The following is a 23,067-nucleotide window of genomic DNA, read 5'->3' on the forward strand; positions in this document are numbered from 1 at the left end:
AACTAATTCTTTTTTTTAAAGCATGATGGTTAATAAGCATTTAGGGTACCTAGGATACAGATTTTTAAAGTTTTAAATCAAAAGCTAAAGATAAAATGGATCCTTATGCTATGCCTCAAATATGTGTTCTTCAATTTCACCAATTGGTTGGCAGCCTGTTCAGTGGCATCATTTTCTCAACAGTACACAACCGGTTTCTAAGTGTCTTTTTTTATGATCTACTTTGCGCAGAACAGAATGCCCCGCAGAATAAAGACGGCAGAAGATTATGTGCTGGAAAACAAAGATTTCATGGTTGAAGAAGTGCGTGGGCAAAAGATGTTAATTTGCAGGGTTTGCAGAGTGACTGTCCCAATAGTAAGTGGGAAAACTGCAAGCCGAATTGCTGAACATCTTGCCACCAAGACCCACTTGAAATTGAAAGAGCCACCTAATAGCGACAGCCTTTGCCAGATGTCTCTTGCTGAGACAATGACCCGCTTCAAAAGAAAACGTGAGGAAGAAAAGGATGTGGTACATGAATTTGTACGTGCCCTAGTGCAATCTGGAACCAGCTTACACCAAGCTGATGGACCGATTAGGAATCTATTCCGCAAGCGTGCACCAGCATTCAAAACATTACCAAAACCAACACAAATGTATGAGAAATACCTACCAGAGGTGTTCCTTGCAGATATTGAACATATTTCAGAGTTACTGCAAGGTGATGTTAAGATCTCTGTTACCATTGATGAAACCCCAGAGATGCGTGGCGACCCAGCAGTGGCAGTGCTAATCACATTTTGTGATGCAAAAAATGGATGGCACAGACGTACCATCATGGCAGATCTGGATGTACTGGAAACATGCAATGCAGTGTCACTAGGAATGCTGCTGCAGAGAGTTCTTACCAAGTTTAGCAAAGATTGGGGAGATATTGTTTGTATTTGCAGCGATTCAGCTACGTATATGAAAAAGTTATGTGATGACCTGTCAAAAGCAATACCTGAGCTGAAGTGTTTCCCTGTGAGAGATCCTTGCCACTTGCTAGATGGTATGCTGAAAGCAGCATTACAATCTTCTGAGCTGATGAAGAATGCTATTGATTTTGTAGTACATTCAGGCGCACTGTTTCGTTATGCGCATATCGGAGGGGACGGGCGGCTCCACCATCTTGGGCGGGTCTGTCCTCAGCGCTGCAGCGCTTTGGCTCCTCCCCCCCTGGCTCAGCTTTTTAAGGAGCTCATTTACCTGGGCTCACCGACCTGCACACTGATCTCCCGAGGCGACTCCGGGAGCAACGAGACTCTTAAGCATTCTTGCTTTTTAAATAAACTTGGCCACACACCTGCACTGCGCCTCGATCCCGGCGCTCGGATCCTTCCTGGCTGCCCCTTCCCTGCACGCGACCAGGACCAGACCGCCGCCGCTGATCGCCCCCTCCTCGCCTGACTCTCGGAGGGGACGGGCGGCTCCACCATCTTGGGCGGGTCTGTCCTCGGCGCTGCAGCGCTTTGGCTCCTCCACCCCCTGTCACGCCCCCTTGACCCTCCCTCTCCATGTGTCGCCCCTACATAACTGTTCCTGTTTTCCGACGGCGCAGCGGGCGGGCGCAGCGGGCGCGACGACGGCGCGCCGAAGTTGCGCCTAAGTTAAGCCCGTCTGCGCCCGTCCGCGACGGGCCGGGACCAGGGGCCACACACTCTGCCTCTCGCCTGGTTTATACTGCTGCCCAACTTACTGCCCTATCCGCTTTCCCCTCTCCTGCCCCTCTCCCCCTCTATCACCTACAATCACTTGGCATTCTCTCTTCTCCCCTACTTCACCCGACTCTTATCTCTTCTGATCCCCCTCCTCTCCCGTCTACTTCTCCTACGGTCCCTCGTCCCCCCCCGGCCCTCACGGTTGCCTCTGCCTACCTACTTAATACCCGGTCCGCAGTTAAACACCAGACAGCACTTTTTAATCTTCTAACCACTGACTTTCCTGACTTTTTATTTCTGACCGAAACCTGGTTCACTACTGACTCTCTCCCTGACCTCCTAGCCATCCTCCCCGACACCTACTATGCCCTCCGAGCTGACCGCCCGGATGGCAGGGCCGGCGGGGGGGTGGCGATGATTGTCCGGTCGCCACTTAAATTTCAGCTCCTTCCTCATCCCCCCATTCCTAATGTGGACTACCTGGTGGCCCGCTCCCTCAATTTTCCTTCCCCCCTCACTGTGGTTCTTGTCTATCGCCCCCCTCAATCGATGCCTTCCTTTGTAGCCTCCATCCAGGAGTTGCTGGCCACCCTCGTGGTCAACATATCCTCTGTGCTCCTTCTCGGTGACTTTAATTTCTGGCCTGGAGACCCTAAGGAAGATTCTTCTTCTAAAGACTTCTCTGCCACTCTTCAATGTCTGAATCTTACCTCTTATGTCACAACCCCTACCCACGTGCACGGCCATATACTCGACCAAATCTGGTCATCTTGTCCCCTTGCTTTACCTCCCTCTATCTCTCCCTGTGTTTGGTCTGATCACTCTATTATTTCCTTTTCTGTTCACTTAGGTGTGGCTGATAAACCCTCTCCCCCTAAAAGCCTTCTAGCCCGCAATTGGAACCATACCGACCTTGACTCCCTTTCACTATCTTTGATTTCTTCCGCTCCTGATCTTACCTGTCTCCCCCTTGATTCCCAGGCCAAAGCCTTAAATACTTGGCTGGCTGCTTCGTGTGACCGTGTGGCCCCGCTCAAAAAGATCAAAGCGGTTCGTCCATACGACGCGCACAAATGGTTCTCTACTGAGCTCAAAGCACTAAAACTTGATCTTAGGCGGGCGGAACGCCTTTGGAGACGTCAGTACTCCCCCCCTCTGCGAGCTCAGTACAGGCAACTCCTTACCAACTACAAAAAAGCAGTTCTTAATGCCAAAACTTCCTATTTCACGGAGAGAGTATCGCTCTCCGTGAATAAACCCCGCGAAATCTTCTCTTTGGTTCGCAATCTTGCCACTTCTGACCGTTCCTCCCCCGGCTTGGTTCCTTCCCAACCCCTCTGTCTCTCACTCAATAACTTTTTTATCGACAAGATTGCGAAAATTAAAGCTAACATTCCCACTGTGCCTCAGCCTATCCTCACTAGCCCTGCCACTCTCCCTTCTTCTTCCCTTGACATTTTCCCCCCTATCTCCCCTGACTTGTTTCACAACTATCTGTCTAAAGTTAAATCTGGCTCTCCCTTGGACGGTGTTCCCGCGCGTATCCTCAAAATCCTCTTCACTAACTGTCCTGGTCCTCCCCTCTCTCTTCTCAACTCCTCACTGGCCTCTGGTACTGTTCCTTCTTCCTTTAAATCTGCTGTTGTGCTTCCCATTCTAAAAAAACCTGGTCTAGATCCTTCCCTCCCCGCTAATTTCCGTCCTATCTCCCTCCTCCCCTACCTGGGTAAAATCTTAGAGACCCACGTTACCTCCTGCCTTTCCTCATACATCGAGGACAATGGTCTTTTAGCTTCCCACCAGGCGGGCTTCCGCCCTGGCCATTCTACAGAAGCGGTGGTTCTAGCGGTCTTGGATGAACTCAAGGGCAAGGCTGATGTTAACCTTCCCCAAGCCCTGGTGCTTCTCGACTTGTCCGCTGCGTTTGACACGGTCGACCACTCCATTCTGCTCGACCGTGTCCGCGCAGCGGGCATTCGGGGCGCGGCCTTCTCCTGGCTTTCATCCTTTCTTCAGGATAGGCATCAGGCTGTTCATCTCTCCGGTTTCTCTGCCCCTTTCTGTCCGGTCACCTGTGGTGTTCCTCAGGGCTCCTCTCTTTCCCCTCTCCTCTTTAATCTGTACATCTGTCCCCTTGTTTCCTCTCTTCTCAAGCTGGGGGTCTCTGTATATAATTACGCAGATGACCTCCAGCTTGTCTTTGATCTGTCTTCTTCTCCCGATTCTATTCCCAAGTTCAGTTCCACCCTTATCTTTATCTCTGAGTGGATGAGCGCCAACCATCTTAAGCTCAACCCCGATAAGACGGAACTTGTCCTCACGGGTGGCCCTTCTAACCCTTGGTCCCCTGCACATTGGCCCCCTTCTTTCGGTCCCCCCCACGCCCTCTTCCTCTGTTCGTACCCTTGGCATTAAAGTCAGCTCTGACTTAACCATGCACAGCCAGATCAGCTCTGTTGTGTCTTCATGTTTCCTTTCCCTCCGTCTCATTCGGAAAATATCTCGCTTTTTTACCATCGACGCGCTTAAAACCATAGTCTTGGCTTTAGTCATCTCACGCCTCGACTATGGCAATGGCCTGTACGTGGGCATCCCTTCCCACGAGTCCCGACGCTTACAGGCCATTCAAAACCAGGCTGCCCGTCTCATTCTCTCCCTCCCCAAATCCTCTCACATTACCCCGGCTTTGAAATCCCTTCACTGGCTCCCTATCCGCTTTAGATCCCTCTTCAAACTTGCTTGCTTTGCCTTTCGTGCCCACTCTCGCTCTGCCCCTGCCTACATCACTTCCCTCATTTCTTCCTATGTCCCCAGTCGCACCCTTCGCTCTTCCTCTCTCTCCCTTCTCCACATTCCCCGCTTCCGTAAATCCAGATCTGGGGGCACTCGTCTTTCTGTCTTGGCTCCCCAGTTCTGGAATAGTCTCCCACTTCATCTTCGCTCCATTCCTATTTTTAGTCACTTCCGTAAAGCCTTAAAAACTTTTCTTTTCTCTTTGGCTTTCCCTCCTTAGGTTCCCTTGTGTTCCCCTGTGTGAGTTCTGATCCAGGTCCCCCAGCGCCAGGAAGCCGCTTGGCAGCAGTGCGCTTTATTAAATACTGTTTTCATTTCATTTCATTTCAACTCAAACGAAATATTTCTCATTTTGTGTTTTGTGTGGCAGCAAAGAAAGAGTCATCCCAACTGTGTTATTTAGTAGGTGGTTCTCAGTACTAGAGGCCGTGAATGCAATATTATCTATGTGGCGACCCCTTACTGAATTTTTGCTTAGTAATGATGCAAAAGGCAAGAAATGTGAGGATCTTCGGGTACATATTGATAGTGATGTCAAGAAAAGTACACTGTACTGCATCCTTAGATTTTTACAGGAAAACATGACTGCTGTAGTGGACATAATAAAAAAACTAGAGTCAGAAAACACCCTTGTCTACCAAGTGTTCAGTATAATTGGTGTTGATGTCAAACATCTCCTCGAGAGTAGGCTAGACGACACTTTTAGTGACTTTGGCACGGCAACATGTTCCCTGTTACAATGCTTGCCACTTGGGAAGCAAAGAAGTGTTGAAGACCAATTCAGGAAATTTTATTTTACCATGCATGAGAAATGGCTAGCTATGATGCATAGAAATGTCCCTTCACCAACCATGGCGTTTGAAGTCAATGAAGACTCACTTTGGTACGCTGCACAAGTGTTAGATCCATTCCGTAAAGGGGAATTTTCTCCGGACTTTTCAAAGTACAGCTTCATTTTTGACCGCTTTAATACCTCTGAGGGCATGTGCACCCAGTTCAACGCGTATGTTGCAGAACCTGTCCCAGAGAATGTCAACCTTGAGGTGCACCAGTACTGGCATGGGAAGCTACGTCAGTGGCCAGAGTTGGCAAGTTGTGTACTGGCTGTTTTGGCGTTGCCAGTCTCAAGTGCCAATGTTGAGAGGGCATTTTCACAAATAAAAGTGTACATGGGAAGGAAAGAGAGAGCACGAATGACTAAAGAATCTCTGAAGAAATATTGTATGGTGTACTACAATAAATTTGACTTGTGTAAAATGTATTTGGACTTCATATACACCTACATGCACTGTCTATATGCCATGCATCAATGAAGAAAGCCAGCAATAATAAAAGCAAAGCGTTTCATAAACACCGGAAAAACACAGTTTCAGTTGTTTTTTATGGCGCGAAAATTAGAAATCACTGAAAAGCACAGTTTTTTTCAGGTATTGAAATCACTGGAAAACACTGACAAAACACCACCAGAATTTACCCAAAATAGAAACTGAAAACAGGAAAGCCTAAACATATTCTAGTAAAATCGTTGCAGGGCATGGAAATTTATTTATTACTGATAACAAGTGCCCAAGATAGATTTTTTAATTATTTGTCTTAGAATGTATTTATTTCACCACTTAATGGCTTTACCCCTGGACTTTGCAGTGCACGCAGAACATAAAGGACCCTGTGGCTGCAAAAATAGGTCTCCACAGGCTACCCTACATTTTGTCCTTCTCTGCACATATTACTCATATCCTAGATGAGTGTTGCTCAACAGGCTTTTAAAAAAGCTTAAATTTAGGTAGGCACATGTTGCCTTACTGTTTTTACAACTCTCCTCTGATGCTTTTATACTCTTCTGTGTTTCTAATTTATTAAGATCACCATTAAGGATAAGAACCACTAGAGGTGATTAAGAGTCAAAAGAGCATTCACAAATTTTGCATCGTGGCAGGCTCCTCTAAATGTCTTGAATTGTGGGTTATTTTTTAGGATTCTGAGTAGTCCCCATATGCTATTTAACTGTTAAATCTGGATTTTATTGACTACTTTTTAAACTTAATTTAAGAAAAGTTTGTTGGAAGTGCTATGTATTTAAGACACCTGCGGGGACTACGATACATTAGGGACTCCATGTTGTCTCATCCAGTACATATGGCGGTTTTTACAGATGTATGTGTATTTTAAATTGTCTCTTTTAGGGTCATATTTCTTTTTATGCCGAATAAAGATTATTATTACTTTTATAAGTTGGATAAGATGCTACTCGGGGGTTGGTTTGCTGGAATACTCTGAAAGGCTGAGTCATGAAAATGGGTGCCTCCCGAGGAGGCTCTGCCATTTCCAAAGGGGGAGTGATAGACTGAGCCGGAGCCTCCCCTGTCTTGTCCCCTTTGTTGTCTAGAATAATGATGGAGTATCAAAATACCCTTCCACTCACTATGGTGCCTACTGGTACATCAGGCAGGGTATACTCGAGGAAAATTAAAGAGCTGGTGCTCAGGTAATCGCTGCCTGGTAATTTATCTTCCCGTTAGTCACATGGCGCTGCCAGGCTTTAAATTGCGCCATCCCGAAGTAGACATTTAGAAGGTTCATGAGAGGAAGGATCACTGGTTTTAATGAACTTTTTTGCAGACTCCATGTGCTCAGTTAGTTGTGAATCCCTTGGGCTTTGGAAATCATCCCCTTTGCTGTGTGAGCTTGCTGGAGCTTGTTTCTGATCCTAGGCGTTTTAGTCAACTGGATCGCTTTCAGACTCACAGGTAACCCCTTTAGGGGTTTCATCACCGGTTTTATCTTTGCTGTGGTGGGCCAACCTGCTTTAGCACAGTTCCAGTCAAAATTCAGTTGAAATGCAGATACAGCTGTCTTCCAGGTTCTCGGGACTCAGAGCAGCTCTAGAGGCAGGCATAGGAGCAAATTCCTTTCCGATCTTGTGGTAGAAGTTTGTTATGAGCTTTAGGGTGGGTCAGCTCATATTACTGGCTTTCAAAGGGGTGGTAGAGAGGGTCTCTCCGGATTCTACAGGTGCAGGATCAGCTACAGATTCAGACATGCCTTCTGGCGAGATTGTGATTTTCTTCCCCATGCAACCTATTCCTTTTGGGTAAATTGCAAGCAATTTGTTATAGACTCTTAGCAAGCATCTCGGGCCGCCTGTTTGGAGCTTCTACTTGCTAACTTCATGACGATGTAGCACAGTGTTGTTAGTGCTATTGGGGGCGGTTATCCATCCTTCCAAACAGTAATCTGACTTTGACTGCTTGTTTCAAGTTCTCCTCCTCCAGATCCTTGCACTGATTAAACACAAGGAGGTGATGGTAAGAGGAGCAATAAAGTAAACTAAGGGTGAAGCTGGATATATATTGTGCTAACCGCTTGTGAGAGGCAAGCAGAGTTTGAGGAGTTGGGAGGTGGGAGTCCGTCCCTGGCAAGCTGCATCTGATGCTGGTCAGGCCGCTATCACGGCCAGGGGGATAAACCTAATGCAGTGGCCCTACTACCACTGCACCCTCTACATCCACTGATGCAGTTGATTTGACTGTGGTTTATATGGTTTAAATGTACATCCACTGGCTGGGCAGAGCCTGTGGCTCTCAATGCTCGACCTGCTCACCTTCAATGCCTGTCACGCAATAATCAGGCCACACTGTTGTTAAGCGTAAAAGGCCATTTATTAGGACCAGGCTGCAAATATAGACCAAATACATCAGTCAACAACAACTAAATCCCCCCCAACATCAACTCCATCTTCATACACTCCAGCCTCTCCTTCCATTCAACTACATGCAACATTCCGTTCTTCATCCCTTTCTTCCAATCTCTCTTTGCATTCTGGCACTACTCTCATGCCACCAGTCGCCCCCCCTTCATTCACTCCTCTCCCCACAAGAGGTGGGTGCACCCGCTAGTGACTCCCCCACCCCTCCCAAATACCGCCAACCCTGCAGCCCGTCCTAAACTTCCACGCACTGCCGACCCTACCCCTGAGCCCTAATAACTGTAGGGTCGGTGGGTTGCCTCTGAAAACTGATCCCACCCAGCAATGCCATAATGCATGGAAGAGCGGAAGTCGCCTTCCTCTCCTGCATTCTTATACCCACCCCCAAACCCCACCCCTTCCTCCTAGCCTGGCCCTTCCTTGCGCGAATGACCCCATGGGAAGACTAGACTGCATCTTCGCTTCCCCAGGGGCCCTCCATCGCACAATAATCAGGCCACACTGTTGTTAAGCATAAAAGGCCATTTATTAGGACCAGGCTGCAAACATAAACCAAATACAACAGTCAAAGACCACTAAATTCCCCCCCCAACATCAACTCCATCTTCATACACTCCAGCCTATCCTTCCATTCAACTTCATGCCACATTCCGTTCTTCATCCCTTTCTTCCAATCTCTCTTCGCATCCTGGCACTACTCTCATGCCATACAATAACAATAGGGAGGAGGTAGAGTATAGAGATAGGATTCTCACTCCACGGGCACTGTTACTTAAACAACAAGAATCCTACTCATAGTGGACAAGGAGAGTGTAGACCACAGAAGTGGGGAACACTCAGTGTTGTAAAATACCCCTCACACACCAACAGGCCCCTTGGTGTCATGCTTCATCATCGGGGTCTTCGCACCCCTCTAACGGGATGCGGCGTGCTACGACCTGCGACTACGCGGGACCACTAGAAGGGTAAACAATGTGTGGTGTGTGTGATGTAAGTGATAGGGTATTAATGAATGTGAGTGGTGAGGTATGGTGAAGGTTTAAAAAGTACCTGGCTCGTAGGTTTCAAGAAAAAACTTTATTCATAACCTCGGGCTGGTACTAGTAAAAGAAGTGCAGTGTGAGGTTAGTTGTCATAATTATGGACATTACCTCTGATGTGTGTCGACATGTTTCGGAACTTGTGTTCCTTCTTCAGGATGGGGGCACAACTTCCCCACCTTACTCACGTATCTCTATGAAAAAATATGTAAATATGTAATATGTTGATAGATTCGTAATGTCTTGTAACCATTACCAGCGGAGCATGCGTTAGAGGTAACACGGAGGTAATCTCGTCCAGATTCTGTGAGTATTGAGTAGGCTAATCAAACCAAAATCACCATTTTCGACCAAAACAGTGAGTAAAGGATACTGAAACCACCTCTTTGTCCACATAGATTACGAATCTATCAACCAACCCCGACGTTCTGGAAATGCTCATGAAGCCAGACAACATTGCATAATGAGTATGTTCACAGGGCTATTTTAACCTCAAGTGTGTCATATATGTTGTGTGTACTGTTTGTCTTTTTCTTACAGGATCCAAGCATCTCTTGGGGCTCCAGGTGACTGCACCTGTCTGAGCCAGCCCACTGGGGCAACTAAATTTATTCTTTAATTTTTCATTCTTTTAGGTCATGCAACTCCATAGACTTATACCGCTTTAGGCACACTATAGCCTTAATTTATCACTGTAAATAATTTTTCACTTTTTAGTTATTTACACATTTTTTCATAGAGATACGTGAGTAAGGTGGGGAAGTTGTGCCCCCGTCCTGAAGAAGAAACACAAGTTCCGAAACATGTCGACGCACACCAGAGGTAATGTCCATAATTATGACAACTAACCTCACACTGCACTTCTTTTACTAGTACCAGCCCGAGGTTATGAATAAAGTTTTTTTTTTTAAACCTACGAGCCAGGTACTTTTTAAACCTTCACCATACCTCACCACTCACATTCATTAATACCCTATCACTTACATCACACACACCACACATAGTTTACCCTTCTAGTGCTCCTGCGTAGTCGCAGGTCGTAGCACGCCGCATCCGGTTAGAGGGGTGCGAAGACCCCGATGATGAAGCATGACACCAAGGGGCCTGTTGGTGTGTGAGGGGTATTTTACAACACTGAGTGTTCCCCACTTCTGTGGTCTACACTCTCCTTGTCCACTATGAGTAGGATTCTTGTTGTTTAAGTACTACTCTCATGCCACCAGTCGCCCCCCTTCATTCACTCCTCCCCCCACAAGAGGTGGGTGCGCCCACTAGTGACTCCCCCACCCCTCCCAAATGCCGGGTGGTTACCTGCCCCCCCCCCCACGTCAGGGTCTGTTGTGCATCTTTCGCCACCGTCCCTTTACACATCCCTATGGCACCATATCGCCTCGTTCCACAATATGCTCACCACATCCCTCACTACCTTCATATAATAGGCATTCCCAAGCGTCGAAAGATGCACTCCGTCATCCCTGAAAAGCAATCTTTCATCAAGTCGCAGTCCGGGGTGTGCAATCACCTTAATGTCTCTGGCCTCACAAATAACCCTCATTGCCCTGTTTAGTTTCCTTCGAGCTTTCTCGACTGCCCCATGCTTAATTGCCCCTTTCCAAACTCTCCTAGGAATAAATTCAGTTCCAGAGAACTTTTGCTTCATCACTTCCAAGTCCCTCTGCATCAGCTGCAAGAGCGCCAAACCCGACAGCTGAATCAAGTCATTTTCACCCAAGTGAATTATCAACAGATCCGGGCATCCTTTCTGAGGGACCATCTTCGCGAGCCAGGGCAAAAGTGCCCCCCATCGCATCCCCCCTTTCCCCCACCAGTGCACCTCATGCTGTTGCCCTCTGAGCCCCAGGTTACGGCCATACACCTGCTTCTCCGCGTATTTCGAGGCCCAGTGCACAAACAAATGCCCCACAATCCATGTGACCGTCTTGGCCCTCGGTTCGCCCACGCAACCTACGAAAGAAAAATAGATTAATACACATCCTGTAATGCAGCTACATCATCCCCTACAAGCCAGCCCCCAGAAACCCCAAAATCTACTTCCTGACATACCGCTCAAAACACCGGGACTTCCACCTACCAATCCTCTGGATTCTGTCCCATGACCAACCCACCCGTGCCGCTGCAGTCGATGCCCCAATATGAAAGGAATGAGTCCCAAAAGCCTGCTGGATTCAAACCCAATCTACCAACCGCCATTCGCAAAACCGCCAACAACTGTGCAGCCGTAACCCTGGATCCAGACGCATGACAAAAAATCTCACCCCCTGCCATCCCCATTACCTGCGCAAACGTCTTCCACTCATTCACCGGGCAAACCCCCCCTGATCCACTCTCACACAGCCAGACCCACTTTCCCTTCCCCAACTGATCTGTTTTAGACAGCCCCAACCAAATCCCAAGCCGCTCCGACTCAAGCCTGACCTCCTCAAACCTCCTACCACCCTTGTACCTCGTCCCCAACAACTCCGAGACACTAAAGGCCCCAAAAAACATCAACACCACACACGAAACAGGCGAATCCCCAAACTATCATAACAACACAACGGCAACACCTCAACTAAACGAACCAACAGTTGAAAAGTCACAGCTTCCCTCAACCCCCCCCCCCCCCCACCCCCCATCTCACCCTACCCCAGCCCCTGAGCATCCTACCAATGACCACATTCTTAGTTGGGTCAAACGCAAAAAACAAACTACAATAGAAAGACAACCCTGCCAACTTTCTCGCAATGGTCGCAGCTGACAAATCCTTGTCAATACAGTGAAGTACACCTTGCTCAATGACTGCACACGAGTCCCGCCTGTCGCATCCTGCCGCCATCCCATAATTGAGCCAAACTCCTCCCACGACAGTCTGTATGATCACCTCAATGAGTCTGCCACAGAGTTCTCCACCAGTCCTAGCACCCTCACTCCCCCAAGGCCCAGACGCCGGCCGGCAGTCTGGTCCGCTCCAGGCACCAACCTCCGGAACCGCTGCCACTGCGAACGAGACAAAGCATCCGCAAAGTCATTATTCGCTCCAGGGACATGCTTGGCTTGAAAAATCACATTCAGCTTCAGGCAACACAGCATGACATTCCTCAACAGATGCAGCACCCTGAGATCCCTTGCCCTCTGCCAGTTGACCAACTCGACCACTGACATATTGTCCACATGAAACAGCACAGATCTGTTTTGGAACTCAACCCCCCACACCTCCAGTGCCACCAACAGGGGAAAGAATTCCAAAAACGTGATGCTCCTCCCTTGCTTCATCCACTGGGCCAGCCACTCCTCCGCACACCATCTGCCATCCCCAAAAATGCCAAAGCCTGCCGCCTCCGAGTAAATCTGCACCTGCCAAACAGTCCGCTCCTCGACAAAATCTAGCGACACCCCATTGAAGTCATAGAGGAACGCCAGCCATGTCCTAAGGTCAGCCCGCACCCCCATGGAGATCCGGTCCCTGTGGTGTGGTAAGGAAGCCCCCGACATAGCCATGCCGAGCCGCCTGCAGAACGTCCGCCCCGCGTGCACCACCAGGCATGCACAATTCAAAAATCCCAGCAGTTGCTGCACAGCCCGCAGCGCAATTCTCTTTTTTCCGATTGCCCACAACAAGCATGCCCGGATCTCTTCCACCTTTGCCTGCGGGAGGCGAGCCTTCCACTGGATGGACCAGATATTAGCATTCCAAACTTTTCTTTATCGCTATAGTATCACTGTCTTAGAGGGAATCATGGATTGACATACTTCATGAAACTGATGGTGAATGATAAAATCATGTCCAATGTTGGTACTTAATAGAATGTATGTTAAATACTATGCATTGAAGGTTATTTTTGATGTTAGAGAGTTTCCTGAAAGATACTGGGTGCAAGTTCAGTTAATCTGTAAAACTGCTATTGTGAAGGCAAGATGTTAAGACCAACTTTGAAGACTTAAATCTGTGATTTTGTGAGCTTTCAGAGACAGCCTAAATTACAATTGTTAATAACTGATATACTACATATATTCACAGTGACTAAAATACAGTTTTTTCTTTTCTTTCTACTTTTTCTTTTCTCTGTGAACCATGTTTAGACTATCAAGATTAAGCACAGCAAAAACGGGTAGTTTTTTAATTTTAGATGTGTCTATTGACTACATGATTCAAAAAAACTCACCATCTCAGTTCAATGAGTAAAGTCATGATACTAATGCTAATATGGCATTTATTTTCAGTGTGAGAAATACAACTATATAATAGACAGGGAATCCTGATTGTGTATGGGTTCTGTCTTCTTGAACACTTCTCGTCAGGACAAAGAGGTAATCAATAAGTCTGTTGCAATATATCATGCAGAATCCAATCTAGTGTAAAAGATGATACTTTGGTATAACAGTATTATAGCCGTAGGGAACATCACAGTGTCTCATATCGTCTCTAAATTCACCTGTTTTTTTTTATGAACATCGATAGATTTTCTGTCACAGGACTAGGCGGTTACTTGGATAACAATGTACCGTTTAAGGTGAACTAGTCAATAACTTAAATGAGTACGCCTATACAGGTAGACACCTTATGCTCATAAATACCCAGACACATCAAACTTTTGTAATAGAAAATTAATAGATAGTCTCTTTCAGGACAATACTGCTACTTGAATGATACCATGCTCTTGTTTGACTTTTCTTTTTTGTTATATAATTTAAAGTGGAATTTGTTTCTGTTCTGCATCTCTTTAGAAATTACCATGATATGCTGTTTTTGAGGAAATCTATCATGATGTACTGATTTATGATTACCAATTAACGTTGAAGGTATGCTACTGGTACATGCTTGTTGAAAATAATTGTTCTTTTTGCTATGTGATCATTATTTTGTAATGCAACTTTATTAATTTTCATGAGTCTTACATACAAATTGAAGACTCTTATGAGCACCATAGTTGAATAAGTGGGGTCCTCCTTAAAGAACAGTGCTTCCTTCTGTTCTGTTTGTTCAATCAATCTTTCTTCTTTTTTGCAATTTTTTTAAATCAATTCATTAGCCAACTTGGGTAAACTGAATGGATACAACACAGCTTTGGGTGTGTTTGTAGATTTTTTTTAACCTTAACTCAATTGTATGTGTAAATGTTGTAAAGTGTCTAATTATGGTATGTTTTACCCTTAGCCCTGAAGAAGTCTCATTGTCAGAGACGAAACGCGTTGGCTGGCTAAGAAGGAAATCCATTTGTGTTCTTGGATTTTTCTTGTGTTGAAACACTACAATGAGAATTTGAATAAGAAAATCTGCAAGAATTCGGACTTTTCTCACAAGATCGTGCACGTTTATATGTACTGTGGACATTTGAAACTATAAAGATAATACCTTTTGGATGGGTGCTGATTTCTTATCATACATTGCAATTTTTGGGCTTTGCCCTTGAAGGAACAAACAGGGTTGTGTTCCCTGGAATCACAAGCACCATCACTTCTATTTACAAGCCACAGGTGTAAACAGGTGCATTTTTTTGCCTCAACTCTTGTTTTTTCACATAACTTCCACTGGATGGAATCTAGCTCAATCGCCAAAAAGGTTAAGCAAGAGCTAGGACCAGCTGTTTTCTCAGGTGCCAAGGGGACTCCGAAATGCAGCGCCATCTCCTGAAACCGTGACAGGGCCCTACCACAGTCTCCTGATTGAGCTGTGCCGATGAACAGGAAACCATCCAAGTAGTGCGCCACAACCCGATGCCCGCTAATCTGAGTAAAAGCCCACTGCAAAAATTTGCTTAACATCTCGAAAAGCGTGCAGGAAATGGCACACCTTATGGGCAAGACCGTGTCCACGTAAATGGCCCCTGCAAATTGCATGCCCAATAGATCAAAGTCCGCCAGATGAATCGGCAACAGTGGGAAGGCCGATTTGATATCGCATTTGGCCATCTCCGCGCCCCCGGCCCGCACACCCGCAGTAGGCGAATGGCATCATCCACTAACGCATAGAGCACCCGGGAATCTACCTCTGCAATGTAATCATTAACAAACTGGCCCTCCGGCCAAGAAAGGTGATATATCATTCGAAATTCACCTTCTTCTTTCTTAGGCACTACTCCCAACACTGAAACGATCATATGTTCCATGGGCCACTCCGCAAAGGGGCCGCCACCCTGCCTTCCAACACCTCCTTCTGCAACTTGGCCGCCACCGCCCAGGTAACTCTTTGGCTGATTTAAGGTTGTCTGCCCATCTCCGCACCCTCGGTCCTTGGTAGCCCACTCTAAAGCCCTCAGTGAAACCCCACTGCAATTTCAAAGCCGCCTCCTTGTCGGGGTAACACGCGAGCCACTGGGCCATCGCCTCCTCCTTAACCGGAGAAGGCGCCCTTCTGACCAGGCTGTCCCCTACCCTCCGCATTTGTGGTTCGCCACTGCTCTGAAGGTGTGGCCAATGTGAAACACTGCGTGACCGCATGCCGACCACCGCATTTGGAATACTCATGTTTAAACTTACAAGAGTATCGCGAGCAATATCCTTTGTTGTATCTCCAGCAGGCACCGGTCGTGCTGGTGACTGGTTTGACCGCTGGAGCTGTGTGCCCTACAGGAGTAACAACTCCTCCCACCCCATACTGGGTGGGCCGCGCCGGAAAGGACTGATAGGGCACTGGTAAACCACTGGCCATGTGCTTGGAGGCCAACTAATTTGTTGACACCATCCACTGCATCCACAGCTCCTGATCAATTTCCCCCAAGGCTTCTCTGGGTTTACGCTAACCCGGGCCCTAAACTCCTCATCGTAGCTCAGCCAAGCAAAGCCCCCAAACTGTAACTGAGCCTTTCTGATAATGTCCATGTATTTTAACAACGGAATAGCCCTATCCAGGTGCTTCTCACAGTAGATGCTTGCATATATTAAAAATGCCGACGTCCAATTCTCCATATTCACGGGAAACCGGGCCGCCTGGTCAATTCCTTCCTTAGAACCCTCCTTTGCCTGAACTTCCCTGTGCAGGAGCTTGAAAACATCCACGTACCCATGTTTCCAAATTCTACCCTTAATCTTTTCGGACAGGTGAGACCCCAGAGGCATGGCCAATCTCATATAGGGCAGTTTCGTCTGATGCTTATCCCCCCCTTTCTCCTCCTTGTCCCCCTTCCCATCCGTCCGGTCCGCCCCAGGCTTGTCCGTCTGCACCCCTGCCGTCACCACCGTCTTACCTGCCGCAGCCGCAAGCGCCCCTGGCTTAGGCCCTCTGGCCCCCCAACGTCCCTCACAGACCCCTCCCCCACTTCCACTGACCTGCACGCCTTCTTCCTGCCCTCTCTCGGGCCCTCCTCCCATGCAGCCAACCAAGCACCCTCACCTGTTAAAGTTGCCTGCGTCACATCCGGCCGGCGCTCCGAGCTGCTGGGCTTAGCTGTAGACACCTTCGCCTTCACCGCCGTCTTCCGAGGGGCCTGCAAGACACCAAGTCCACTGTTGCCCTGTGCATTCCCCCCGTCCTGTCCGCGTCATCTTTCACCTCACCTTCTTCCCACTCATCACTCTCCGCACCATAGTCCAACTCCAGTTCCCATTCATCCTCCACTGTCTTCCGCACTACTTCACGCACCGCTCTTTTGACACCTTTCTGCACTCCACTCCCCCTCGCCCTTTCCACACATTCCCGCCAAGGCCTGGTCCCACGAAGGAGGGAGAGCCACCACCAACTCCCCTGCTGCTTCAAGGCAGTGTCCAGGAGCCGTCTTGCACCCCCCCAAACCTACCACCACTCTGCTGACCTCCGCCAGCTGGGAACCCCCCCTACCCTCCAAGTCGCTCCAACCCGGGCGGGCTCTGGCATTGCTGGGCCTTGCTGCCATCCAGGCCGTCCCTACCTGCCCCTGCCTGACACCCCTTCACCCCGTCTGAGCACCCCGGGCCCTACCTGACCCCTCCGCATCTTCCTGCTCTGCCCAGAAATGCTTCTCCGACGTAGGCGCAGGAAGGGCCCTCCATCCCCACCTCCCATTCAGCACCACTCCTAAGAGCCTCCAATTCAGGCCACCGGGCATCTGCCTTTTGGACTAGGCGCCTCTGCTCCCTAATCTTGGCCTCCAAATCCATGGCCTCCCAGCGGCCCAACAACAGAGGGGAGTTGCCCCTGGGCCCCACCCCCTGCATGCTCCTCCAAGGCGTGGTCTCTGCAGCACCCCGACCCCCCCTAGGCTTAACCTCTTACAAAAGCACAGCAGGGGGGTTCCCCTAGCCCCCTGGGTCACTGAGGTACTGGCGCGAAAGCTCACTGGGAGATCTAAAGGCCTCACTCCCTCATCCAGGGCCCCACCCTCCACACAGACCGCCTCCTCGACATCACTGACCACCTCCCGCTCTGCCCCCACATGCACAGCCCCCCAGGCCCCCCCATGGATCAGCCCCAAGAATTGTCCCAGAAGGCCCCCCCAGCTGGCTCGCACTTTGTCCCTGAACACGCACCAGTGCCGCCCCCGTGCGCCCGCATCACCGGGAACTTTATCAGCCATAGAACGTGAAGGCAGGCACTTGCGCCGGCCTCCACGCGCTCTGCACCTCTGATCCCGGAGCCCCGCCCCCGCACTACCACACCTCTGCCTGCCGGAGCCGACTCCTCTTGGCAGGCAATCACCGCCGCACGCACCCCCGCGAGGCCGCCCGCGGGACCCTGTCCATGCCCACACAAGCCTCCTGCAAGACCCCGGCGGCAACAGATCCTCCCGCCCGGCCCTCCCAAGCACGCGCAAAGCCTCGGGCACCGCTTCAGCCGACATCCCAGACATGACGCCACTCACCAGCAACCCGCCGCCGCCACGGGCCACACCACTGACCAGTGGCTCCAACGAAGCACCGCACACCGATGCCTGACCACAACCAACACCAGATCACCGCCGCTACAGCAATCTACCGCCCTACACTCCCCTCTGCAAAAAACTCCCTCACCTCTACCTCTGATAACTGATCCCACCCAGCAATGCCATAATGCAGGAAGAGGAAGTCGCCTTCCTCTCCTGCATTCTTATACCCACCCCCCAAACCCCACCCCTTCCTCCTAGCCTGGCCCTTCCCCGCGCGAAAAACCCCAGGGGAAGACTAGACTGCGTCTTCGCTTCCCCTGGGGCCCTCCAGTGCGCTCAGGGGTTGCGCTGGCGGAGTTCCTGCCTCTGCCCTAGCGATGTGACATCTTCGTGGACCGCCTTTCAGGAGGCCAAGCAAACTTACAGGCTCGCAGGGTTATCACGCTCAATCAGGGTGGAGCGGGCAGCAATCTGCAAGCTCTGGCCCTGGTTACCACTTATGATCTAGACTGGCCGGGTCAGGCGGAGGTCTTGGGGTCTCAACGTCCAAGCTTCAAGGTACAGGAGCAGGCAGAGGCAGGCAGTGCAGTGCGCAGTAACCAGCATCTGACTCTCCGCCTCTCTGTGTCGCCACACCTCAGCGTCCCAGCAGCACATCAGCACCTACTCTCAGTAACGTGTCTTCCTCTCAACCACGTCTCCATTTTCATAACTGTTTCTACTTCGGTGTTTACACTTAGCAGCTCATTACCCTCCCTAAGTCATCCAAAGTGGTTTAATTGGTAATGTCAATCGTGGAGTGTTATGTGATGTCACCAGTCATCAGTGCCATCATGTGTGATTTCATTTGAAGTACGTTTGGGGGCGGGTTATAGGTAGATTTCTACATGTAACTGGCAAGTTGAGAGTTTCAGCCTTTATTTAGCTGAAAGTCGTAACTATAGCTTCACTGTTGCTATGTTTTTAAAGTGAATTTCTGAAAGGTTTTAAACACATTATTCTTATGCGCAAAGCTACCCCTAGCTTACTTTTAACAACTTTTTGCAATAAATTTCTTTTTTTGGATGATGCACTAAATCCATTTTCCAGTGTTGAGCATCGTGCAGACATTTGTTCAGTCACTGTGGCTATATATGCAGATGCATGTTCGACTTTGTTAATGTGTTTTGCTTGATGTTTACAAACATTGCAGTATATTTTATGTTTGAGCCCACCATAACTTGTGAGGTGTGACCTGTGGGTCCCCCATGCCAAACCAAGTGTATTGACATGCTTAGTTTGATGCTTGCAAGCTTTTGAGTTTTCTCTTCCAATTCTTGACAAGTGCAAATTAAAACAGTAAGATTTCTGGACATTTACAACTGAAAAGTTTGATAAGATCTTCTTCTCTCCTCAATCAATCTTTATGATAACTCCTTTGGGAAGAGACCTTCTAAATCACATGCGGGGATCAACTTTAACCACACTTCCTTCCAAGCAATTTATATTTCAGTCACAGAGTTACTAGTTAAATGTTGTATGGACCTAGCACTGACTAACTGGATGGTTGGGCAGTCTGGGCTGACTCATTTGATATACTTCAGCCAGCGCTGTATCACCAAACAAGCTGCCAATGGCATTCAACAATACGGTGCACATTTTTGGTCCAGGCACTAGGCCTGCTGCCAAAGACTGCATCCACTAGAAATATCTGCACCCTGTAGCCAGCTCAATTGTCCACAGTACTAGCAGTGTACTCCCTTTGGCCACCTGTGCAGTTCCACTGTGCATTTTGTTTTCTTCTTGTCTAGCATCTGCAGATCTGGCAACACATCTACCAAAACCAGGTGTGAGCAACGAGATCCATACTTCACTTTCACACACTCTGTGCTGCTGGAAATCTTCCAACAGCAGGAGATTGTTGGAATGTTGCTTGCCTTCAGATAGGCCACACCGAGGGAGACAGGGAGTTGCAGCATGCATTCAGTGGTGTGGTTGTGACCCTGATTTGCAGAGGTAATGCTGGCCCAGTCACATAGGTACTTTTGTGTTCTTTTTTATTTGACTGATTATTGATAGCTACACAAATCTGTGGATATGACCAAAGTGTGAAAGGAAACATGTGAAGTTGCCAGGTATGTTTTAACTTCACACGGTACCAACATGGCAGAGGCTTGTTATTAAAAAAAAGCATAAATTAGGCAAAATTATTGAATTGATGAATAATCAAGAATTAACATAGCTGGCTTACAAATTTAACATGTGTACCGCAACATTGAAGGGGAAAGGGAACTCTCTTAGAATGGGATCAGGATATCATTTATTTTTTGTTGAGTCACCACTACAGTACCCTGCACCCTCAATCCATCATGGAGTGGAATTCACCCCACAAAGAGTTATTCTCTGGGACCACTCTTTTATTTGCTTGTTAGACTGACACCCTCTCTGTTAGTGGCATGCTTCGTCATCGGGTCTTATCCTGGTCCTTATAAACCAGGTAATGCTCAACCGTTTTTTAGCTGGCTCTTTCTATATTTTGGAACTGGGATTAGGTGATAAAAAATACCTATGTCCCTCCTACTCTAGTTGCCTTGCATTTTGTGTTTTTAGGAAAGGTTAAAAGCAATAGTGTTTAAGTGTGTTGAGGTAGTTCATACCCTTACACCTCTTTTGTTAACATGTTTTAGTCTCTACAAAATACCCACTTCGGGTCCTAGGTTTTCATCAGGAAGTTAATAAATAAACATTGATTTTTACTAGTCTGCTAAACCTATCCCTACACTCTGGGAATATGAGAGGGACATATACAACATATAAATAATCTTGCAGGCCTACCTAGCCTCTCTTGGCAAGCATTTATTAGTGTCTAAAAGAGGAAACAAAACAAACAATTGTTGCAAGATATTTTCAACATATATGTCACATATGTATCACCTCACCTCAATTGTCGCACCAACACTCTGCTTCTGATCTAATACGCACCACCACGGCAGGCATGTTGGTATCATGCAAGATAGTCCATACAAATATTAGACTTGACTCATAGACACTAAAACACAAGTATGTACAAGCTGAAACAACACAGGTGATGCACAGCACTGCAAACTGGCGAAGGTGATTGCACTACAAAAGGAGTAAAACCGCCATAATGGGTGACCCTTTCTCACTCTTTTGGGCTATAGATATTGGCCTTGTTTGGAAAGCAGGATGACCATGCCGTTTAGCCGCACAATGTTTACAAGACAGATAAAGTTATACATGATGATAGGTCATTGCCTCATTGTGTATTGATTTATTAACCTATTAGTGAAGATTGTCCCCCAGTCAGGGTCCTATTATTACATGGGTACCCTGTCATCTAAACGCCTATTCTGGTCCCAATGACTTCCCTCTTGTGCTTCTTTTGTTAGCAGGGTTCAGGGTAAATGTAGGAATGGGAGAGCTACCAAGGCGCTCCTTGTGCATCAGCGAACAGCGGTGTCTGACATCATTGGGTAAGAAGTTCAACGGTACAGGTTCATGGAAAATGGGGTTTCATCCTGGAGTATGGACTTATGACATTCATGAATGTTCAATGTTACTACGTATATGTCCATGAAAGTGGCTCTTACGGACCTGTGCACATTACCATGTCAATCTGGTACTTGCATAAATTTCCTGTACTACTTGCATAAATTTCCTGTACTTTTTAAAATCACTCACCCGTCTGCCACCACTGGAGCGGGACCAGAAGCGCCGAAACAGCGACCCCTTCGCTGCAACTTTAACCCAGGAAACTATCTAATCTGCCGCCATTGACGGCGAGGGAGAGAGGCCACGCCCACTCTGAGGCCACGCCCACCCGCCGATCACAGTATATAAACGCTGCCTTCAGCGCCTCAAAAACTAGTAATCTCGTCACCGCCTGAGGCGGAAGCCGGGAGACTAGCACCTAATTTTTAAAACTTGTATTTCGTGTCACTACTTGCATAAATTTCCTGTACTTTTTAAAATCACTCACCCGTCTGCCACCGCTGGAGCGGGACCAGAAGCGCCGAAACAGCGACCCCTTCGCTGCAACTTTAACCCAGGAAACTATCTAATCTGCCGCCATTGACGGCGAGGGAGAGAGGCCACGCCCACTCTGAGGCCACGCCCACCCGCCGATCACAGTATATAAACGCTGCCTTCAGCGCCTCAAAAACTAGTAATCTCGTCACCTCCTGAGGCGGAAGCCGGGAGACTAGCACCTAATTTTTAAAACTTGTATTTCGTGTCACTACTTGCATAAATTTCCTGTACTTTTTAAAATCACTCACCCGTCTGCCACCACTGGAGCGGGACCAGAAGCGCCGAAACAGCGACCCCTTCGCTGCAACTTTAACCCAGGAAACTATCTAATCTGCCGCCATTGACGGCGAGGGAGAGAGGCCACGCCCACTCTGAGGCCACGCCCACCCGCCGATCACAGTATATAAACGCTGCCTTCAGCGCCTCAAAAACTAGTAATCTCGTCACCTCCTGAGGCGGAAGCCGGGAGACTAGCACCTAATTTTTAAAACTTGTATTTCGTGTCACTACTTGCATAAATTTCCTGTACTTTTTAAAATCACTCACCCGTCTGCCACCACTGGAGCGGGACCAGAAGCGCCGAAACAGCGACCCCTTCGCTGCAACTTTAACCCAGGAAACTATCTAATCTGCCGCCATTGACGGCGAGGGAGAGAGGCCACGCCCACTCTGAGGCCACGCCCACCCACCCCCCTTTCCTACACATTTAAGATGTGCAATCACCGGACGCGCAGCGGACGGGCGCAGCGGGCGCGCCGTCAGCGCGCCGAAGGCGCGCCAAAGTCAAGCCCGTCTGGGCCCGTCCGGGCCAAGACGGCCTTAGGCCCAGATACTATGCCCAACTCACAGGCCCACATATCATATACCCCGGAAACTCTCCGTCTCTGGAATACTAAAAAACATCCTCAGTGTGAACTCATCCTCAAGGATGACACCCCGTTCACAGGATGCACCCTCTGCGACACCCCCGAAGCCCCGGAACCCAGCCACACGCTCCGACTCGGCCTCCTGAATTGCAGGTCGCTGGTAAAGCATTCGCA

The 23,067-nt window shown here is 48.4% G+C and overlaps 1 protein-coding gene across 1 annotated transcript; it reads left to right on the forward strand.

Moving 5' to 3' along the window:
* Positions 1 to 237: 237 nt before the first annotated feature.
* On the forward strand, positions 238 to 5,788 carry LOC147727276 (uncharacterized). The gene is made up of 2 exons (XM_086963604.1): positions 238 to 1,124; positions 4,801 to 5,788. The coding sequence occupies exons 1-2, from the start codon at positions 238 to 240 to the stop codon at positions 5,786 to 5,788; spliced, it is 1,875 nt and encodes a 624-aa protein (XP_086819730.1).
* Positions 5,789 to 23,067: the final 17,279 nt, after the last annotated feature.

Source organism: Lissotriton vulgaris, chromosome 3_1 (genome assembly GCF_964263255.1).
Source record: "Lissotriton vulgaris chromosome 3_1, aLisVul1.2, whole genome shotgun sequence".
Lineage (NCBI taxonomy): Eukaryota > Metazoa > Chordata > Amphibia > Caudata > Salamandridae > Lissotriton > Lissotriton vulgaris.